Genomic DNA, 23,685 nt, shown 5'->3' on the forward strand with positions numbered 1-23,685 from the left:
GTCCTAGTTTCTCCTTGGAAAAGAAGTCAAAACACAGATAGCAAATCTCCTAGGAACAGACTACGTGGTTAAAGGTTAACAAGGGAGCTCTGCTTGCGGCACCTTAGTGTAAGAACTCCAAGTACCATCTTTACCAGATCACCCATCTGGGAAGGCACTCTGCCAAACGGTACAGCATCGAGGTTGAGCGCGCAAGCACTTCCACGCTGTCCTTCAGGAAGAGTATCTGAAGCTACATGTTCAATTATCACCAGCATACGCTTAACTACCCCTTAAATACATTGCATATAGGGCTACGGGGGAAGGCCTGGACGCCACAGACTCGCTTCTTCCACACCTACGGCAGTAACCACCTGTTTCTCCAGCCCTTCGGATAATCCAGAGATGGGTCTGGACAGGAAAGGATTTCTCTGGCCAGGATGACCACCTGAGGGGCACTCTGCACACCAGGCCTGGGGCACACTGCAGGCTGCAGAAGGCTACACGGCTCCAGAACCCCCCTCAGTAACGCTGCTGTGCATCTGCTCACTCCTCTGCACTGAACGCGCGCACAGGCAGGGCAAACAGTCCAGACTGACCTTGACAGCACAACCCTGAGAAGTCTGCAGAAAAAGTTGTACACCCTGTTTCACCAGCTGCAAATTAATGTGTTTCAAAGCCATTGTTGGTTGGGGTTTTTTTTTTGTTTGTTTCATACCACAAAGTACGTAAAACCCTTTAAACAAACCTGTTTCTGTATTCGGGACCTTCACCTTTTTCGTTCATATATGTGTAGATATATGAAAACATACTGGAGGGGAAAGCTGACGGGTTTTACTGGCCATTAGATATCCTTAGTTGGATAAATTTACTGGAAATATTCAGTAATCTTTAGTATACTGAGTGGCAAATCAATGGGGAAAAACCAGAACACTGGTTTCTTTCTCTCATCAAAAAGAGAGTGACCGGCCGTCACGATGTGGTCTCTGTACACAGTCTTCCACGACAGTGATTTGTGTTGTGGGGAGGAAACTCACATGCATCCTTTTATGGAAAAATATTTTTCTTTTTAAAAAATGAGGCAGATGTGCAACACAGTTGTGGAAAATTTATAGTTTAAGCTATTTAAAGCTGCTATGCAGCTTCCTGTACCACATAAGTCCAGTAGTTCTAAGAAAATACAGATATGGTAGAAAAAGTAAGAAAATTTTCACCACAAAACCAAATAGTTACCACCGACAGAGAAAGTTATACACAAAATATATCTCTCAATACAGTGTTTACACTTCATTTTAGTCTACAGATTCAGTGCCAGGAACAGGACTTGTTGAGAGAGTCTTTTCAGAGCTGTTCACCATACGTGACTCCACATGGGGTTGGATTCCTGGTTCCGTGTCAGTGGGAGTTCCCAGCTCCTCGTGGGAATTGAGTGTGCAGGACTGCAACACCTGCACAGCTAGATCCACATCTGCTTCTCTGAGAGAAACCTGCTCCTTAAGGACTTCCACCTTCTCGTTCAGCTCGTTCCTCTCTGTCTGAAGGGCCCTGCATAGCTTCTCCAAACGCTCCAGTTTTATCTGAAAGCCCTTGTATTCTTTATCTCTTACTGTTTTCTGAAGGACAAAAGAAAATAAAAGCTCTGTGATCCAACTGATTTTTTTTTTCTTAAATTAATGAAAAGAATCACTACTGCTTGAACCTGAATATTAAGTCTTGATTAATCCAGGAGATCAAGTTCACTTCCAGCAGAGCACATTTGCTCAGCACGCTCAACCACTACGCTTCAGGTGGTTTGTCTAAGCTGGTGGCACCAGACACCTTCAGGAACCAGCTCCTTAAAGCCAACTGCAAATGAGGGTTGAGTATCAGTGAGGATCCTGATACAAAGTCCATCAAGCAGTCAGTTACAACCCAAATAAAGGGCATGCAAGCAGGAAATCTGTGATCCAGCAGCAGGATCTGAGTCAGAAGGTACCCAACTCACAGCTCTCCTAACTACCTCCTTAGCAGACCAGAGGAAGATGAGCAGTGCTGCAGCAGAACCTGTACGACCTAGCATGGTTTAGCAAGACTGTAGCAACGACACTTGAACTAGACACTAGGCAGGGTAGACAGAACCATACATGCCTGTTCAGCCCCTCTTGCTGGACTGCAATTCAGTAATGGCACCTTAGGACCCCAAAAGCAGCAGCAATGCAGGGAACCACAGAATCACAAGGCTGGAAAACACCTTTGAGATCATCGAGTCCAACTGTAAACCAAGTAACCAATCCCTTCCACACAGGTTATTCCCTTCAAGCCAGTCTTGTATATTTAATGAAATTTTATTCCTGCACTGATTAAACTTTGCTCAGCACATTAAAATGGACTCAATTCATTCAGTTTGTACTATTTCATGCATATTATCCCACCAATTCAACAGTGGGCAAGGAAAGATGAGGCTGAATTTTTTATGTGTGTCATCTTCCTGAGGAGGGGGAGCGAAGGGGCAGGTGCTAGAACCCAAGGGAACAGCATGAAGCTGCAACAGGGGAGGTTTGGGCTGGGTATCAGGAAGAGGATCTTTACTGTGAGGGTGGTTGGGCACTGGAACAGGCTCCCCAGGGAAGTGGTCACAGCACTGAGCTTGTCTGAGTTCAAGAGGCATCTGGACGATGCGCTCAGTCCCATGCTCTGACTCATCTGGCCCTGTGTGGAGCCAGGAGTTGGACTTGATGATCCTTATGGGTCCCTTCCAACTCAGGAGATTCTGTGATTCTACGAGTTCCAATTCATACAGCAGCTATTTGTTGTCCATGTCCAGAGAGAACAGTATTGTTTGCACAACAGAAATCATAGGCAGACAATCCAAGAGGCAGCTACTGTGCTTCATTTCCAGTTCTCTAAACCTGGAAGACTGTGTGAAGGTCTCTAGGACACAGACTCTAGTTTAGCCACGCTGCTGCTCACAAGCTCCTTACCTCTTCAGCCATTTGCAGAAGAGCCTTGTTGTTGTTTTCCCATTTTGTACGCCACACTATGGTTTCCTTTTCCAGTTTCTTAATCTTCTTTGTCATCTAAAAAAGATAAAGAAAAGACTTGAATTCTGTGCCTTGCTTTGTAATGTAAATAGGTTTAGATGAGCAACTTGATTTCTTAGTGCTGCTCTCCAAGTCCAGTCTGAACAAGCTGTTTTACAGTAAAGTCTTTCTGCACAAAAGCAGCCCCAGCAATACAGACTCCATGTTCAAAGCAAATGAGAACTGATTCCTAAAAGAAAGAGACAAGCAACCTTCAAGTATAACTAAAAAAAAAGTTCCAGGAAAATAATTTAAGACATATAAGCACAGCAAACAAGACAAGAGAAGTCCTGCATGCCTTTGATAAAATATGCAAATCGGGATTTAGAAATGTAAAAAAAGCCAGGGGAAAAAACCTGTTTCTTTCTGTAATATGACGAATTCTTATGTCCTACCTCATGATCCAAACCAAACATCAAGCTACTCCATGTATTTTCAGAAGGCAAACACTCTTCTAAAACATAAAATGCACCCCCCTCAGAGCACACCTTTTCCCATTACTTTTTATGAAACTAAGTAACCCTGTTAAGTACCTTCTCCATTTCTTGCCTGAAGGTTGTAAAGAGTTCATTGCTTTTTGCCATGGTGGTCTGGAATTCTTCAAACTTATCCATGTAAAGAGAAAGCTGTTGGGAAAGAGGCAGGAACATTATTCTAAACATCTGTACACAAATAAAAAATATTTAGGTATGAGGGAAAATTAAACTCAAAATAGCAGAAGGCTTTTTTTATACTCTCCTATGATTTCCACTTGAGGAACATGCAGAACTTGTCTGAAAACATGCTTTTCAAATTACATATAAAAGAAGAGATCTGTGTTTATAGAATAAATATAGATCTGTGTTTAGAGTAATATATTCTAAAGAAAAAAGGTAGGTTGTTTAATAAAATGTTGGAAGACATCACAGTCCTTCACTACCTCATTCTTCCTTCCCCACTGAAGAAAAATAAAATCTGTGGACTTCAATGTACAGGAAATTTACCAGATGGTTAATGAAATTAAACTTAGATGAGACCCACCTTTCCACCCTGACCAATCAAAGCTAACAACCAAGGCTGGGACAAAATAAACATGATTGATTCCAGAAATCAAAAGTCACAATCCCAACCTATGAAATCTCCCAGTGAGGAAAAATAATGGAAACTGAGGACTGACTCAGAATTCATTTCACTGTCAAAACCACTACATTTTAACAAGCAAAGAGTAATATTTGATAGAACCTTCTTGCCCTGCATCACAAGGTCAGTCAAGAAGGAACTTCAGAGTATGTTAATTAACACACAAAAATGTTGCTCTTCTTATTGAAACAACTTACACTATCAGTGCTGTGATTTGACCTTCACAGAATACATGCCCATTTACTAGTAACTTCTTACTCCATCTGAAGAGCAATTAGTTTTTCCAATTCTTGCACTTGGGGTTGCAGGATGATACAGTATTTCTGTGCTCCAAGTTTTGTTTTCCTCTAGTAACAGAGGAAACTTCCTAACAGGAATTAGCCTAGCTTGTGAACAGTAGTTCATGACAGTCCTGCCATTATTGTGGCTGAACTTTTTTAGCTCAACTAATTCTAAAAAAAAAAAAAAAAAAAAGGAATAAGATCTGTTGGTCCCAAAAGTGTACCTATTGTTCTATTAAAAAGCATTAATGGTGGGATGTTAAATTAAAAGGTAACCAACTTGGAAAATAAATAATCATAATCTGGATTGGCGAGTAACACACTGGACACCCCAAGCAGGGGGCTCTCTGCTCTGTGTGTACATATGCGAGTTACCCACACACATACACACACTCTAAAAACAACCATCAGAAAGCCTGAGAAAGAAACTAGGGACAGCAAGTGGGGGGGGGGGAAAAGTGCACAAAACAGAGCTTGCAGGGAGACAATATGAAACCTCACAGAACTGAAGGAGTAACAGGCACACAGCAAAAGAGCAGCTGCTGCATCTCAGACACTGTGCCATAAGCTGGACCTACCATTTCCCTTTGCCTCACGTGCTGAGCTCACACCCAGACAACAACTGCAGGTGGTCCAGAACCTCAGCACAAAACCCAGGGACCATCTCTCCACTCTGAGATGATTTTGCTGTAGCATTTACAGCAAGAAAAGATAGGAATTATTTTTGTGGACAGAGACACTCCAGTTTTAGGGTACTAAACCTGAATAACCCCAAGGATAAACATGACAGTACTTGCCACCAATCCTCCACAACAGGATGGGGTGAAACAGTAACAAACCAATTCTAAAAGCTGCAGGGGTGAAAATCCCCACCCAACCCTTAAGAGTCACAAACAAGGACCTCTCTGGTCCTGAACAGTTATCACGAAAGGTAAAAACTCCTCTGGTAGAGAGAACAGTTTCTGAGAAGCCAAGGAACAGTGAAGGAGTAGCCACAGGGAGTAGATGCCTGTGCTTTCTGTGTACCTTTCTGTCCCAAGGAACCTGCTTTGGCAGAGGGGTTAGACTCCATCTCTGGAGGTCCCTTCCAGCCCCTACAGTTCTGTGATTCTTTTCTACACTCTGCTCTTTGTAACATGGATGCCATTGAGTGAGAAAAGGATACTAACTCCAGCAATCCCACATTTAGCACCTCCCAGTAACTGTACTCTCCAGATGCACTAAACACAAGTACAGATCATCATCTTTGCCATTTATATTTCACCTTTCACTACTGAAAAGTTACCTACTGGAGATTAAGGCTTAAAAAATACTAATTACTATTCACAAGTAGTGTATTGCATCTCATGCAATCATAACACGTTGGGGGTTTTTCAGAAGTTGTTTTATGCTGTTGGAATCACAAATATATCAGGGTTTTTTTCCCCTCAGAAAAACTGTTATTGAAGATCATTCACTTATTTTTTTTTAAAAAGTACCTGCTGCTTCAGCTGAGCTTCCTGCTGCTTCATCTGTTCACATTTGTGCCTGGACTCAGTAGCTTCTTTTAGCAACTGAAAAAACAAACACGAAAAGCCACATAATGAAGCATGTCCTCCTAAGACTGGCTTAAAGAACACCATCTATGATGAGAAAGGAGGAATGGTTAACATCACCTCAGGGCCATTCAGCCATGTTTTCCACCTGGGTTTTTTCATGACTATACCATACTTTCACATACAGAATTTAAAGCATGTGCTGGCATGCAGAATTTTTGAGACATTTATCTAATTGGTAGCATGAGTCAATGTTACTATTTCTGTAGCAAGTTTGAGCCACTAACTTTATGTGAGTAGTTCATTAATGAACTGTATGTCACATGTAACTGTTTTGTAACCTCCCAAATTTATTTTCCACCTCCATTTCTCCAGTCACTAATATTACTTCTACAGCCTTGTTCACTTTTGCCACAGTAAGACACCATTTTGTATATTTATTTTGAAGGTATTTTCATCAGATGATGATTCCAAAATCATGTTTTAATTATATACAACAATCCAACACTGGATGATCATTTTAAGATTACACAGGAAAAGCAAGGCTTTTTCCTAGAAGTTAAGGCACATGAAAAAGTAATATTCACTTAAGTATTTCTAACTGGAAGCTAAGTTATTGGAAAAAACACAGGTATGTTGATAGTCAGCAATTTACAAATAAAACCTCAGGCCTATTTCCAGGGACATAGTTCAGAAGTTTTATTCTGCATTTGTTATTTCTTACAGCATAAAACCAGAAGTTACAAGACAGTAAGGAAGTACCTTTGGTGTTTCAGCTGAAAATACTGCCCAGTCTAAGAAGAATCTAAATGATAGTCATTAACTTTGCTGAGAAAGTGTAAGCAGGATTGCTTGCCAGTAAATATGGACATTGATATTGGAGACATCATACACACATATGAAAAACTTAACATCTTGATGTTGGACTCTATCCTAACTTTCAAGAGACAGTCCTCTCAGCCTGCTGTATCTGCTTTAAATCATGAAAAATCTGGTTTGGAGGGTTTGTTATTTCTCTTAACACAGAATTCACTCACAAACTCCCTTTCGCGCTGATGTTTCTCCTCCGCTTCTTTAATAAGCTGGGTGGTTTGCTGAAGTTTGGCATCCACAAGTTGCTGCTGCAGCTCTTTGTGTTTGAACACTTTATCGATATGCTAAAGGAAGGAAGAAAATCGTGTTAGTCAAATATAAACACTGCACTGGTCAAATAAGGTAGCTGCACGTGTAAGGGGAGATGCATATTCTTTAGGAGTTTCACACCAAAGACCAAACAACAACAGACTTTCACAGGCCTTTTTCCCCCCTACTGTTATCACCATACAATACAGCTACACGTTCTTTGTCTTTCAGGAAGCCAGACACCTATTTTAAATCGGTCACTTCACACCAGGCTTTAAAAGAAACCCTTAACAAGTAGCCTACATCCTTTCTTCTGAAGTTCTTTATCTACCTCTAATCCCAGCTGTATTTTGTTACAAAGCTCCAGCCCTCAATTAAGAGAGCTCAAAATGAGTAAGGTCTGCCAGCTGATGATAATCCACAAGTCGTTGAATTTTGCAGTCCTAGAATTTTGCAGTCCTACTTCCTCCTGCAAAGTAGCACAAGGAGACTTCCCACCTTTTGTTTTCCCCAAATTATCTCATGGTAGATACAAATATTCCATGAACACGGGGGGGGGGGGGGGGGGGATGGACAACTACAGCTGCAGAGAGCTTTCTACCTGATGAATATTTCAAAGGAGAAAAAAAAGAAAGAGAAGAAAAAAGGAAAAAAGACAGTTTAGAAATATTCCAAATCTCCCATGCCAGCTAAGAACTCATCTTAGCCATAGAACTTCTTGAAGATTAGTTCTCTTTGACAGGAAGAATTGGCTGTTTTCCATTACTGTAGCTCAGACTGGCTAGCTCACACACTGGTGCCAATAAAAACTAGCTCCATTAGCCCTGAAACACACTCATTTCCATGACACCAGTCCAAATATATTCTTAAAGCCTGATAGCTTATTTTGATTCTATGCCAACAAGAAGAGCTAGATACACAAAGGAGTCTGCCAAAACTCCCCTACCATAAGAAACCAGAGCAAGTATGATACAGAATAACCCTTATACCCCCTCCATTACAGCATGAAATTATAGTTCAGAAGAACTTCAAATATTGCTACATGTTTAAGTTGGAAATAACCTTTGGAAGCCATCTGGTACATTCAAGCCAGGGTCAACTTCAAAGCCTGATCTGACTGCTCCCACCTTGCCCAGCTGAGTTCTGAATAACTCTGAAGACAGATTCCACAATCTCTGGACAACTTATTTCTGTTCAAGACCAGACAGGACCACCAGATAGTGGGCCAAACAGCTACTTAGTTCTTCACAGCAGTGAAATAAAAAGAAATATACATACAACGGCTGCCAAGTGTTGGTATTTTTTTCACCCCCAAAATAATTCCCTGACCCTTACAGGGAAGGAGCTAGCAGAACCCCATTAGAAGCATAAGGTAAGCACCTCCTCTCGCAAGGCATACTGCTCAATAAGCTTCTTCAGCTTTTCCCCCAGCTCAATGTTCTCCTGCCGGAGCTTGGCGTTATGTATGCCGTGCTGTTCCAGTTGAGCCTGAATTTCATTCAGTGTAATCTGGAAGTGTGCAGTCGCTTCTTTCCGCCTTTCCTCCTCCTCACGTGCCTGCTGCATGTTTTCTTCCTGGGAGGAGAGAACAGGGAGATGGTTCAAGCCAAACCACATACCTTTTCCCCCCCCCCCGAGCCAGAAACAACAGTGGCAATTCAGTGCTGGACAGTCTCAAGCTCCAGGGTGAACGTAAGCCACCGGCGCGATACGCCGGGCTGAGTGTCCATCTCACGTGCATGGAATGAAGAACCTACAAATCCCAGCTTCTAGAGAATCTTGTCCTTCCCACTACACTACTCAGAGCTGATATTGTAAGATACTACTCAAATACCTTTGCCAGTGTAAAGATTACCCAGATGTTCATAACAGCACTGATGCTCTAACAAAGTTTTCTACAGTGACCATAGACGAAGGTGTCTCCACTCTGTTTGATTTCCCTCCCATCCTTTATATTCTGCCAGGATTAAGCCTTTTTTGACACTTTGCCTTCATTCACACTGCTATTTCGCTTGTGCTATTTTTCCATCAGCTCTGCTCCCAGAAACAAATGTGGTAAGACCACATACTGCAAATACTACGATCTATGAAGCAGTTTGAGAGGGGAAAAAAATTAGTGAGCAGAACTATTCCCACTCCCTTACATTAGTATCAGGCACACTTATACCACACATCACTCGTATTCTGTAGGCGCAGGTAATGGGGAAAGTGGTAAGTAAAAAGCAGCAGTCCTGATTTTAAGTGGTAATTAACAAGTAAGGCTTCCAGCACTGCTGGCACTGTAACTTACGTAAGCAAACTAACCTTCAATGTCTTGTTATGACGCTGAAGCTCCCGACAGAGAGATTCCAGTTTGCTACGTGCCAGAATGGCCTTGCTGTGCTCACTCTGCAAGTGGACTTTCTCCTTCACAACTTGTGCTTGCTTCTTCTGCAGTATCTTCATCTGCTTTTGAACGTTCCGGCTCTCCTCCAACTACCATCAGAGAGCATATGAAACACAGGTGAAACTATCTTTATGCATCTAGATGAAAGACTGAACAAACTTTTAAACACTTCAGAGGAAAGCAAGGAAGTAAGATAATTTCATTAAACCCCCCAAGTTGATCTTAAAGAGAAGCTTCCATCGTCCTACAAACAATTCTAAACGTGTAAGGACAGCAGACAAAAATATGCAAACTCCAACTTAAACCTCTGACTGAGGAACAGGGACCACAGACCTGTTGACCACAGGCTATCAGCTTGCACTCAGCTACAGGGGTAGCACTAGCCCTGAGAAAGGAGGATGTGGCTGATACAATTAAAAGCCAACTGCAACTGGCTTTTCAACAAGTCACAACTATTTCTGCTCCCTTATCCATAAGGTCCACACAGCTGTTTATCCAATAGGTCTTATTTTTCCCATCAGAAAGAAAAACCTCACTGAACTGGTACAGAGAATCTCTCTTGTCAGCAGGAGCTCCTACGGAAGGAAGCAGCAATTTGTACAAGTTTGTAAAATGCAAAAGTATTTCAAAAAGGAACAGAAACAACCAGCAGCCCTGACAAATCAAGTAAAATGCTATAAAAATGGCACAGCCCAGGTTTTGATGAGATCTGTAGTCCCAACCATGTGAAACAATCGTTTAATTCTATTTCCTTTAGGCTGTCTAGATGGCAGATGACAGCGTTAAACTTTGTATACAGTGCTGACTTCAAAATCTGTTCTACGAATACCCAGTGACTGGAAGTTTCTTGCCTTATCTACTTGAGACAAAGTTCCATTATAGATGATTTTTGGGCTCCCCAAGAAACCATATTAGAGTCCATTCTATGGTTAAGAAGGTAACAGTGTTAAGTGGAACACTGTTCCTTCTTAGATAGTGCCTCAGCCTCGGTACACCACAGGAAGAGGCGGCTGGCAACGAGGAGCGTAACCTTGAGAGCAGCACACGGTGCTGGTTTGCTGAAAGAGCTCAAAACAACGCTGAAGCACAGAAGAGAGAATAAAGTTAAGGACCTCCATGACAACAGTACATTAAAAATATGCTTAATCTATCTTAGAGAAAAGGAATTCTAAGGAAATGTTTTAATATCCAAACATAAAGAGTCCTTTTCTTGGGTTGCCAGAAAAAAACCCCAACCCCTGGAGCTGGCTGTGCTGTCTGCACACCTATGAAACTTCAGCTCTGCAGAAGAACGCCAGTGTGAGATGTCACTGAGGATGCAACCCTTCCTGTATCACAAATTAATCTCCTGATAAGATTCCAAATTAGGAAAAAAAAAAATAAAACTTGTGGAAGATCTTTTGCCAGGAGAGAGGCATTCCTACCTTTATTGTACAGTCCTTTTCATGAGACACCACTGAAAAACCTGACAGTGAGCTTTAAAGATGATGAATCTTTAAAAAAAGAAAAAAAGCATTGTAGGTGCACTGTCATAAACAGTTCAAACCTCTGCTGGCATTAAAGCTGACAACTATGCCAGTGGTTCACCACCACTATCAGGAAGAAGAGAATGCATCTTAAAAGGAACACAACCAGATCCAACCTAAATTTTAAGAAGAACAGAGTACCTCTAGAACTCGTTCAGCTAAAACAGAGCTACTGTTAGAACTGGACAAGCTCCCACCCAACTTCCCAGTAGTTCTGAGCATCACAGGGTAAGCAACTGGTTTTCTAGGATGGTGACTACCTGCAGACTGTGAATGCTTACTCTGCCTATCTTTCCTTCAAAAAGAAAACTCAAAATTAAGACGGTGCAGACTGTTTCCTTTCTGCAGAAGCGAGGATTTCATGCCAACCTAGCTCCTCATGCAGGTCATCATCACCACCACTGCGACTTGACATGAGAGCACTTTGCTGGACTAGAAAAGCGTCACATGCACAAACAACTGCTCACAAGAACCAACTCATTTACCACACTCTTCTCTCACAATATTAAAGCTCATTTTTAGGTGGGCTCCCCATCCTTGAGTTGCACTACAGAAGTATTGTTACTCATTTAAATCAAAGTGACTTCTCTGAGCAGCTGCTGGCTTTGAAGGAAATCCACTCATGTGAAGGAGAGCATGCATGCAAGAGCGAAGAAAAAGCAGTAAGCACAAACAGACCTCCAAGGAGGACTCAGGATTTCCTGAACAGAACTAATCTCAGTCTATTTTTAAGCTATCAGTACTGCCTCTGTGAGTAAAAAGGCTACCTTCTAGCTCAGCCTCAAAGCTCGAGATGTTATTAATGTCAAAGGAAAAATAAAATCATTATTTCAGAAGTTATGCAATGTGCAATTATGACATTTTCAGAAACATTTTCAAATGTAATACACCTGACGTGCAGAAGGCAAACATGAGGCTTTTTTTAAGCTGTTAAGTTCTCTCTTTAGGTTTGCATTCATTGTGTATCTACAAATACGGTGGGGAAACATATACACACAGTACTTCCAATGCTTCTATTTTGTCTGTCCCCATCTCAAGATGAACACCTGAAGCGTTTCTGTCTCCAAGCACATTCTGAAAAGTCAACTTATGAGCCCTCACACCCATCAGATTTTGCCATCAATTAATTTAGAAAATAAATTATCGCTTCCCCTACTTGGGGTGGGAATCCACTTGATGAACAATTACTGTTAACATTTTCCCTTTTCAGTTCATTACTGAAGAAACTTACACTTTTCTACCCAATCCTCTGATCAGAAAATGCAAAGCAAAATTAAACCTAGATGGCTCCAACTTCCCCCTACCACCCAAAAAAAAAAAACCAACAAACCACTAGTCAAGTATAACTGAATTATTTTCTCTCCCCAAACCTTGTTACCAACAGTATGTTCTTTCCCTTTATCCTAAAGAGGATAAATTATAAAATGCTAGTACAAAAGCATTATCAGCAGACAAAACCTAAGAAAATAATTAGTCCCAAAAGAAACCCTTAGCTTTTCTGTTAATCCTAATGTTATGCTTCAGCACCAAGTTATCAAAAAGTTATAACCTATTTTTTCTTTGGATTTAGGCAGTCATGTAGAAGTGAAACGACTACATGCAAGTTTGGCTGAAGCAATGCTTGTAATAAGCGTTGGGTTAGGGGTTTTTTTCCGCCCCTACCAACACTGTGGAACACTCAAAATTGTTAACTGTCCTGTATTAGAAGTTCCTGCATTCCACAGTTACTATTAACACATGAATAACTCCTGCTATCTTTACAAATTACTTACCAGATCAGCATACTTCTTGCACAAAGCTGCCAGCTTTTCCTCCGGAGTAGAAAGTGTGTTCAAGGCTTGCATTAACAATAGCACTTCTTTTCCTATGAATTAGATTAAAGACAACCAAATTGAGAAAAAAAAACCCAGCCTGTCTTTAGAAGTAAAATACAGAACCATGAGAAATTAGTGTGAGTTAAGCTGCTGTCTGGTTTGATAGCTCCACAATCTGAACAGATGACAAATGGCAAGTGAGACTAAGTTTGCCATTTCCTAGGTGCCATTACACAATTTGGATAGCAAAAGCTACTTCTAATCTTTGTTGGTAACCTACAAAAGTATTTTTGCTTTATTGTTTATAACAGCAAAGAAAACAAATCTGAAAGAATTAAATTTAAAAGGTGAAATTTTGCTAATAAAGGATATTCACACAGAAGTGGTTTTAATGAGCTCTTGGAATTTATTTATCAGCAGTGCTTTAGTAGCACTGAATAACACAACCCCAAATTTAAAAGTTACTCCCAACAACCAGAAAGTTAAAAAAGCTGATTAGTGATTACCACATTATTGTTATTATTCCTGTAAAAAACAGCTTTATGAGTGGATGGATTCTTACATATGGACTAAGAACAGTCTTTTCCTAAGCAGTAGTACATACTTTCTCAGAACATCCTGGTAAAGATAACAAGGTTTGGCTACAAAGTAAACTTGAGAGAAAACAACCCCACCACATAGCTCTTCAACCTCAATAACAAAGCCATTTATAACCCAGGACACCAAAGAGATCATACCTAAAGTCTTCTCTTTGTGCTTCTCACTCTCTGGGTCTTGCTGGCCATCAGGAGGATCAGTACGGGCCTCTTCCCTCCCCGGCGTCTCCTCGCGCGACTCCTGCGCGCAGCGCGTGGACCCGGGCGCCTGGGTGAGACACTCGGCTTCCTCCAGGGCTGCCCTGCTCCCCAGGCCGTGGCAGTTGGGCTGCGCGTGCTGCAGCGCCGTGTCCGACAGCTCATCGCACTTGCTGTTCACCAGCGGATCCTGGTTATTCACTCCCACCATCTCCCCAGATCCAGCCTCTTCCATCGCACCACCAACCAGCTTCAGAAGGGGAAGGAAGGGAGGAAGAGGGGAAGTGAACAGTCAGACAAACGTATCCAAAGCAAAAACCTCTCCCTTTCTTTTGCATGGATGAGTGGAATTCCACCATTACTCCAGCTGATCGAGTTAATAATCACTGTTGTTAAGACGGGTCTATAAATAACTGTACACAGAACGCGCCTGGGGAGTGATGAGGAAAACAGCACACCACAGCCCAAATTATCACTCTGTTATGAAACAATTTTGATATCTTGTCACTGCAAAAAACATTTATGCCCTAGAAATTAAAAGTTCACAAGGAAACCCGTTTTGAAAGCTCCAAAACTCATCGGCTATCACCCCAGCCCAGAATCTTAAATGAAAACATTTCTCCCTCGTAGTTCTCAAAAACTTCTCACAAATCAACACTGAATCAAAAAACTAGCATGAGTTTCACTAGCTTTACTTGTTGTTACTTGAAAAATAAGGTACAAAAATCAGAGGCAGGACAACCCCATTATTTAGAACAGCTTTATTACATGTTAGTTTCAGAAGAAACCGGCTTTTAAAAAGTTTGAGACATACTGCAAGAGGGAGGAAAACTAACCTGCTAGGAAGTCTAAGGGAATCCACAAGTGCAATAATGAAACATACTCAGGGCCAGAGTTTTACATGTTTCAATCAGAACACCAAATATTATTATCAGCTCAAGGCTGGAAAGAATCTGTTGTTATAACAAGAAGGACAGACAGGACCAGAGCCCACTTGTTTTTTACACACTAGCATTCCCATCTATGAAACCACACAAAGCAGTGACTACAAACTGGCTTCCCATTTGGAGTGCAAGTACCTGGGATTTTGAACAATACATTATCTCTGACCAACTGAACAGAACTTCCTTGAAAGATTTCCTAAACCCCACAACATTTAATCATTTAACCAAGAAGTTAAACATCACCAGCTGTTTGAACACTGCAGTGCTACGTGCGCGTTTTGGACCGGAACCCCTGATGATCCCACTTCATAGCTGATGGAGCAGCTACCAGACTCCTCCATCAGCCACCAGAACAACATCCTCAGTTTCTAGAGGTGCTGAAGGTTGATGGGAACTTCGAGGGTGTTTGGTTGGCCAGTGCTGTGTTACACCACAGAGGTGGGGACATGGGACAGCAGTTGGATGTTGCTGGGGTTTTTTTTCTGTCCATCTGCAATCCTACTATCCAATGTGAACATGCAGTTGCAAGTAAGATAAGCAGAACTGAAGTCACTTTACTGCCAAAGAGATCACTCTCACTGATTTGTTTTCAGTGAAAATGAGCTTCCTTAAAAAGTCCCAAGGAATTAAAACAACAGGGGGTGTTTATACATAGTCATGCTGTTTGAGCAGAAATTAATTTCCTATCTTTATATACACATATAAAAAATATATTAAAAATGTGCTAATTCTTAAAACCAGGAATTTGCACTTGGTTTTACACTCTGCACAGATGGACCATTTTTCTCTTCAAAAGGAATTAGTCAACATCAAAGGAACACAGCCAACAATAATATATTGTGAGATATATTTCAGCTCCCAATTTGTTCAGCATGCTTGGAAGAGTTATTTAAAAACCATTAAATAAGTATGCATTAATATAAAACAGCTAAGTCGTTCTCCACACTTAAAGCAAGTCCCTTGCTTTAGAAATTCTCTCAAGGCAGATCAATTCTTGAGAAGATGGAATTCATATAGTACCCCTCATGAAAGACAATAAATAAGCTTTTAACTGCAAATAATCTGTACAGACATTAAGGATCAACTTTTGACTTAAAGAAGATTCACTTTGCACTGACCTTTACAACTGTGGAAATGATGCACCTGCTTGATGGACAAATATAAACGCACTGCAGTTTCATCACTCTCCAATCATGTCAGACAATGTACTTGATAAATGCCTGATAAATAATGTAACGCAATAAATGACCCACAACATTTAACAGTTGACTATTTAGGACTCTGAAGTACCTATTTTTACCCCTTAGGTTCCCTTAAACTGCAGGGCTTCCACTGGCACAGGAAAGACTTACCCCTCCAAGTTTAGGGACAGCTAAACAAACAAGAGATGCTTCATAAACCAAAAACAACACACAGATGAGAGATGTGAAAACAGCAGGGCTCAGCTAACCTTTTTCCAACCACCAATGGTTGAAACCATGGCAGAGATCTTCTCTAAAAAACACAATTCATAGGGAAGCTGAAGACACTGTGTCAGATTACACTGACAAGACAGGAAAGATCAGGGGGTATCTGAACACACAACACAATACCAGCACAAAACTGCAGTACCAACACAGCAGCTGGTTGCACTTTTTCCATCACACAGAACCTGAAGTTCTGACTCAGGGTACCTGTGTCTAAGCCGCCCCACAAAAGGTAGGAAAACCCTAAACTCAAAGTTTTGGGTTGGGCACCAAATTTCCAGACTTTCTGAAATCCCTCAACAGACCCAAATACTTTCCTTTTGAAAGCAGAGCACAAAACTGCTGCAGCTCCAAGCAGCAGCCGGGAAGGCCTGACTAACTGCGGTGCCCCAGCATCTCCGGCTGCCGTTTCGTTCCCACCTCTGCCGTGCCAGCCGCCACGCTGGGGAACTTGTTCTAACACGGTCTGTAGCCAGACCAGCACCTCAACCCAGGTCACTGCACAGCAACAGGCAACCCTGCCAGCCAGAAGTGCTAGCACGATGGTTGGAAAGAAGCCAGAGCACGAAGAGTCACTAAAAAAGTCAATCAAATCACAGTGAAAGCACAAGGAGCTAAACCAAAAAAAAAAACCCCCTTATCCCCACCATACAGGTAACGCTGACTACTGAGGTACTGGAACACCGTCACCAAGACGACATTCATGAGGAAGCACTACTTCAAATTCAGACAAACCAGAGATTTTAACTGGCTTCCATCAGAGAAAACTCTGCCATTTCTTGGGAAAACAAACCAAGAATCTACAGGCAGGGGCACACACGTGACCAGCAAGTCACCAAATGCCCACCTCTACTTAAGCAAACCCTCACAGTAACCTAGCCACCTCTCCTTTCAGAGCTGGCAAATAACACGCATATTCTAAAGCATCTGGAAGTTTCATGGAGTGAACACCACCACCACCTCATTAATTCAGCAGAGCTTTTTGTAGAAGTCAAATTACATGTCAGTCTAATTCTTTACTGACAGTAATAATTTCTCAACTCCGAGCGTTCTCCATCCTCCGTCAAAAAAACCCCACAAGGGTTTTCAGAGCTTCAGTCTCCTCCTCCTCCAACATCCAACAGAGAAGGTAGAAATAACTTCTCAGAACACTGAACCAAAGAAAAAGGTTTCTGTACAAGTGTTTTGTACATCTCAAATATATTTGAAAATAACAGCAATGGGGAAAAAAGCCTACAGAGCTTGCCAACTTTCTTCTGGTTTTCCATTCAACACAGAACAAACCTAAGCTTACCAACAAGCAAGCGTGCTCCCTGCAAAAACCCAAGCTCCGTGTGGCAGCAGGCAGACTTTGCAACGAAATCTCATTTTCTTAACTTAAATACAATTAAAAACTGGTTACATACAATTAAAAACTGGTTACCACAGGCTAGAATACTGTATTTTAAATAGTAGTTCTACCAGCAGCTAGAACCACCTGATAAGAGACAACTGAAAAAAACCCAAACCCTAGTTAAATTCTATCAAGTCACAGCCCATACGCTCCAGCCAAACTGACAGTAGTGGCACGACACACCAAAATTCTAACACATTTAACCCAGATTAGAAAGGTTTTGTTTTTCAACAGAGAAGTCTGCTACTGCCAGACAGGTTCCACAAACACTAACAGCTAGATGACATCCTGATTATAACTAGCAAGTAATTTTCTGTATTAGCTATCACTTTAGATAGTAGAAACATAACTGTAAGGCTGAAGATCCTTCTTGCGTTCAATTTTCTTCTTCAGACATTTTAACTACAGATAGTTTCAGATTTTGCCTGTATCAAGCTTCAAGTTGGGAGCAGAGTATAGCAATAATAAACATTGCACTGAGAATGTTAGGTACTAAACCATATTAGTATCACTGAACTGCTCCCCCCCACACCCCTCCCTTGCTGAGACAATGATCAGAACATTCAGCTATTACCTCTATCTTTTCAAACGCCTGCTCATCAGACCAGTGAACTTCTCAGTTTAACATTCCAGCCTGAACAGAGCACTTCCAACAGCACATTGTATAACAGTGCTGATTCAGTACTGACTGAATAAAAGCAAAACAAAACCACTCCAACCAAAGACCTTCCACTGCAATCACCACTACCTTTTCTAGCTGCTACCATGCCTTCTCAGCTTCCAGCCAGCTTTAAGGATAGGTAGCTGCTAATCTGATGGATCAGAATGAAATTGTTACATACCTAGGAAGATTTTCAGAGAGAGGAAAGGAGAGCATGTTGCACAGATAACGTGCCACCTCACAAGATCACAAAATTATTTATCAAAATTCAAAACTCTAGCACTAAAAAAAAAAGGTAGCTGTGAAACCAGCTGTTACATGACCCTGGCAGTTCTGAGTAACGTATCATCTCCCAGCTAGCTAAGGGAAGAGTTACAGGCTAAAAAACTTGAGGGTGCCTGTAGGAAAATTACTGGCAATGTCTTCCTTGCTCACCCCAAGTTTCTCATTCAGCCTTCTGCTCTGTTCTCTCAACTCATACCTTGATCAAAAAAGGTGCACATCAGGATAACTCTACCTTACTTCATACCTAAAAGACAAACAAGTTAGGCACCCTACTTATGAAGCTGGCTACAATCATGAGGGCCTAAGCCAACTTTAACTTCAAACAGCATTGCTTCAGTAACATGCGCTGCACATAAGGACAAAACAGACACCCCGGCAAAACTTGGGCTACTGTGCCAAAATCTATCGTGAGCAGCCTTTTTTTTACATCCTTTTCACCCTAAGTTAGCAAATTACCCTTAAAAAAAAAAAAAAAACACTAGCATCAATCTATCAAAACATCTCCTATATTCCCCATAGCAGAAGCTGTGAAGAGACTGATAAGTCTGAGAGCCTTCGGAACTGCTAATACTCTTGAAAGATATCCTGGGAGCTTTGGGATAAGCATATGTACATACAAGATTCTCACAGCTATGAGACAACCGAAACATACAGGCGGATGTGTAATCACTTGCTCAGCAGCATCACGCTCAGGAGAAGACCATTTTAATCACATCTTTCAGCTGATGACATTTTCAAACTCATCACATATGCAACTGGACACAAAAGCCTTTTGCCCTTTATCCTAATCAATTACATATATTAAAAAAAAAAAAACTTGCAACAAAAAGTATGTCATATTTATCATGGATGCTTATGGTTTATAGCAAATTTTAGCCTCCCTGCATCCCAGCAATTTACTTTTACCTGCCAGCAAGGGGAAACTTACTTTGAAAACATACATGTGATGTATTTTTTCTTTGTGCAGATACTCCAGCACACTTCATTTACCTCAACAGTGTTATGCTGAAAACACAGTCATTTCTCCATAGCAATTCTATTCACGACTTCTCATAAAAGCTAGCATTTTGGGATGTCACAAAATTTACAGCAGGTACACCTTCATTCACTGGTCTAGACACAGTAATTCAGGTGCCTGTGACCACAAGGCCAGATTACTAAGCCTATTTCTCCATGCAATACTTCACTATACTACGCTCACTGACCTAAACGATCACGCAGTCTAATTACACCTCTCTGAAAACCTGATGGCCTCTGATGTGGCTTCCCTACTGAACTAAGATCTTACTTGTGAGATCAGAAAGCCCTTACAAACAAACACTTCACTCTCTTCTGTCTTCGCTTTAAAAATTATGTTCTATGCACTCATCTACTTTCAAAACACAACACTGAGGCACCTGCAGCGCTGCTCATCAGTAGTTTTGTGGCATTCCAAGGTTAGAAATCCCAACCCAACAGAAGGACAATTAAGAAATATCTACTCTGGAAATCTGTATTCTGTCTTCGTAAAAGTCAATACAGAGTCAATGTTAATAGTATTCCACTACTAATACTGCTGGCTTTACATTCAAGATACGGTCTTGGGTATTGGTTCAGACACCTACGTTCTCACACGCTCCCGGCTTACGGGCCTTACTTCGTTGTGTTACCCTTTCCACGCTGCTTGCCCTGTCTTTAGCAACCTCATGACACAGAAGACATTCCTGCTTTTAAAAATAGTTATTTACCTCAAACATAATATACAAGGGGGAGAAAAAAGAGCTTGGGTTTGTATCACTTTTCTTCTCTGAGCTCTGAAAGAGAGATTAGAAAGAGCTCTTCCCCGTTTTCACTTAACACACAAAAAACCCACTTCCTGCAGCTACCAAAAATTTCACTGGAGGAACCCCGAAGCTTAAATGGAAACTTCCAGTGCATTTCCATGTGGGGCAAAGCGCTGCTCACTTCACCAGCACCTTTTTTTTTTTAATGTGAGCATCTAAGACAGGTATTAATTAAGAGAACATTTAACACTGCATGAATCACTTCCGCCAGTGAGGTTTCACTTCCTCTTTACTATAAGCCTAATAGCGTTCCAGTCATCCAGGGTACATTTGCGGGAAAAGCAGGGTAGACAGGCTCTGAATTCCCTGCAAACAGGTCACAAGGAACCTAAAAATAAAGAAGCTCCTGTGTACCAAGGCAGGGAGGAGGGGGGGGAGGGAAACCTGCAAGAGATTGCTGAAGGCTTCTTAATTCGCAGAGGCAGCTCAAGGTAAAACTTGCCCAATAATCCCTGCCACGTCTTAATCTGTTTGAAAAATTAAATTCCATTGGGCTGTGGGTGCGTGAAATAACAGGGAAACACCGGTTTGGGTTCTGTTGGTGGTTGTTTTATTGATTCAAAACAGCACGGTCAGCATCACCTTTCGCAGCAGACACTGAAGTTACTTACCAGCCGCTTCCCAGTAAGGAACTTCAGGAAAACAAACGCACGGCAGAAGAGACAGCTTTTCATTGAGGAAAACTAGCTCCACGGCCTCCCGAGCCTCTCTCCAAGAGCCAAAATAAACAACCACCACCACAAAGTTACTATTTCTGGGATGCTGTTATTCTTCGTACCACGGGGAGGGGGGGGGGGGGCGGGGGTGTAAAAAAAAAAGTTACCACCAAAAAAAAAACCCAAACCCCCAAGAAGAAAAAAAAAAGCCCCTTGAGTGTTAAGGACGGACACGGGGTGAGAGCCTGGAGCGGCGGCACGGGAGATGACCGAGGCGGCCCCGCGGCACGGAGCACGCCGTACCGGCGGTGTTACGGGCGGGAGCCGCGTTACAACGCGGTTTAAACCCTCGCTGCTGCTTGGTGCTCAAGCAGAGGGGTTATTTTAGGCTTCTCCTACACGGGTACGCCAGCAGCCGCGGCCCCGAGGGCACCGCTGCTCTCGGTGTCGTTTCGGGCAGAGGAATGGAAAGGAGAGGACGGGGCGGTTTTCACCAATTTCGGAGGGCGAGGAAACGCTCCCGTCGCCCCCGCAGCCCAGGGCGAGCGGGCAAAGCCCCCGCTCCCGCCAGCCCCTCCTGGCACCTCAGCCGCGCCGCTCGCACCGTGCCGGCACTGCCCGACCCTGCCGGGCCGCGGCCCCTCTGCCGGGCGGGGGGCAAGCGGGGCGGCCCTGCAGAGGCAGCCCTCCGGGGAAGGGTAAGGGGGGGAAAGGCCCCCAAAGCCCCTCCCCCCCCCCCCCCCAGACCCCGGCCGGGGCGGCGGGGGCCGCGGAGGAGCGCGCCGGCCCCCTCGCGCCGCGCTCCCCCGAGCCCCGCCACGTGCCGCCGCCGCCCCCAGCGGCCCGCCGCGCACGCGAGGCACCGATCGCCCCGCCTCCGCCCCGCTCCCCGGGGGGAGCCGCCAGCCGCCCTCGCCCGCCCCCCGCCAGGAGGGTGCGGATCCCCGGGAAAGCTGGAGGGGACACCGAAACACACCTCCCCCCCCCTCCCCGCCTCAAATCCCCCTCCCGACACACACCCGCGGCTGCAGCGCCGGGTCCGGTCCCGGGGGAAGCGGAGCAGAGCTCGGCCCGCCGGACTCAGGCTCCCAAAGGCGGGGAGAGAGGGGCGGCGGGGGCACTGCCCGCCCCAGCCCCGGGCGCACGGTGCAGCCGGCCGCGGAGCGCCGAGGCCGCATGGGGACGGGGGAGGCGGGGAATAAGGCGCCAGAAGCCGGCGGGGCGGGGAGAAGGAGCCCTTCCCCCTGGGTTCGATTGCGCGCCGCCTCACCTCCGGGCTACCGCTCGGGGCCGCCGCCGCTGCCTCCTCGCCGCTCTGGCTCCGGCGCCGGCTCCGACCCGCTGCGCTGCTGCTGCCTCCTCCGCGCGCTGCCTCCGCTCCGCGCGTCGCCATGATGTGACGGCAGCATCCAAACAAGCTGCCGAACCGAGGGGACACCGGAAGCTCTCCCCGCGGGCCCGCCCCTTCTCCCCGCGACAGCCAATCGCCGCGCGGCTCTCCTCCCCCCACGTGGGAGGTGTGCTCCCGCCCGGCCCGACGCTGCCGGAGCGGGCTCTCCGGAGAGAAGCGGACTGCGCTTCCCAGCGTGCTCTGCGCGGCAAGGCAACAGCCCGGCCCCGGCATGCCCAGCGCGGCCGCCCCGCTCCCAGGCCTGAGCGAGGGGCGTGCCGGGCTCGCCGCGGGGGTCGCCGGGAGATGTAGTCCCGCCGACTCGGGCTGCGGGGCGAGGCGTGGGGGCGCGGCGGGAGCGGCCGCGCACACCCAGCGTCACGGACGGCCGGGCGCCGAGGCAGGTTGTGCCCCGCTCCCAGCCTCCGCCTTCCCTGTGGCTCCCGCTGCGCTCGTCATCGCTTTGAAGACGCGGCCAGCTCAGCGGCGTGGCCGCGCCGGGAGGCCGAGCGCGGGGTGGCTCCTGCGGGCAGGTCCTCGGGCGGCGGCTGCGGCCGCCGGCGCTGCTCCGCGCGAAGACAAAGTAGGCCGTCGGTGGGGAAGCGGCGTTGCGCAAGGGCGCGGCGCCGGGAGCTGCTCCCCGCGCGTAGCCCAGCCCGGCGCCGCGGGGGGAGCGTCTCCTCCGGCCGGCGCAGCTGGAGGAACCGCTCTGAGTCAGAAACCAGCCTTGTGAGCGCGGCCGTCCGCCGGTGCCCGCACCTCTGCCCAGCCCCTGCTCTCCTGCGTGGCCATTGCCTCAGCCCGAAACTCCACGGAGTCATCCTCTGCAGCATGGCCACTGCCTCAGCCCTCACCTCTACGCAGCCCTTCTCCTCTCCACAGTGGCCATTGCCTCAGCCCTCACCTCTGTGCAGTCCTTCTCCTCTCCATAGTGGCCATTACCTCAGCCTGAACCTCCACGGAGTCCTCCTCTCCACAGTGGCCATTGCCTCAGCCCGCACCTCCACCCAGCCTCTCTCCTCTCCATAGTGGCCATTGCCTCAGCCTGAACCTCCACTGAGTCCTCCTCTCCAGCAAGGCCACTGCCTCGGTGCTCACCTCCACCCACCCCCTCTCCTCTCCACAGTGGCCATTGCCTCAGCCCTCACCTCCACACAGTCCTTTTCCTCTCCATAGTGACCATTGCCTCAGCCCTCACCTCCACGCAGTCCTTCTGCTCTCCATAGTGGCCATTGCCTCAGCCCGCACCTCCGCCCAGCCCCTCTCCTCTGCACAGTGGCCATTGCCTCAGCCCTCACCTCCGCCCAGCCCTTCTCTCCAGCACAGCTCCCGCTGCTGCGAGGCCTAAGGATTGCTCCCCCAAAGAAGGGATGAAGAAAGAAATGAAGCTACTGAGAATATGCATGCAGCCCTCTTGAGCCCACCACCCTTTTCACATGCATGCTTGGGCCT

The 23,685-nt window shown here is 45.0% G+C and overlaps 1 protein-coding gene across 1 annotated transcript; it reads right to left on the bottom strand.

Annotated features, from left to right (window-relative positions):
- Positions 1–1,089: 1,089 nt before the first annotated feature.
- On the bottom strand, positions 1,090–22,236 carry TXLNG (taxilin gamma; the record flags this gene model as incomplete). Its single annotated transcript, XM_084275093.1, has 10 exons — positions 1,090–1,592; positions 2,940–3,035; positions 3,572–3,664; positions 5,917–5,991; positions 7,011–7,130; positions 8,476–8,670; positions 9,400–9,570; positions 12,780–12,871; positions 13,559–13,865; positions 22,114–22,236. 10 exons carry the CDS (start codon positions 22,234–22,236, stop codon positions 1,272–1,274), a joined length of 1,593 nt encoding a protein of 530 aa, XP_084131219.1. The 3' UTR covers positions 1,090–1,271.
- Between the last annotated feature and the right edge of the window lie 1,449 nt (positions 22,237–23,685).

This window comes from Gallinula chloropus (genome assembly GCF_964237585.1).
Source record: "Gallinula chloropus genome assembly, chromosome: 1".
Lineage (NCBI taxonomy): Eukaryota > Metazoa > Chordata > Aves > Gruiformes > Rallidae > Gallinula > Gallinula chloropus.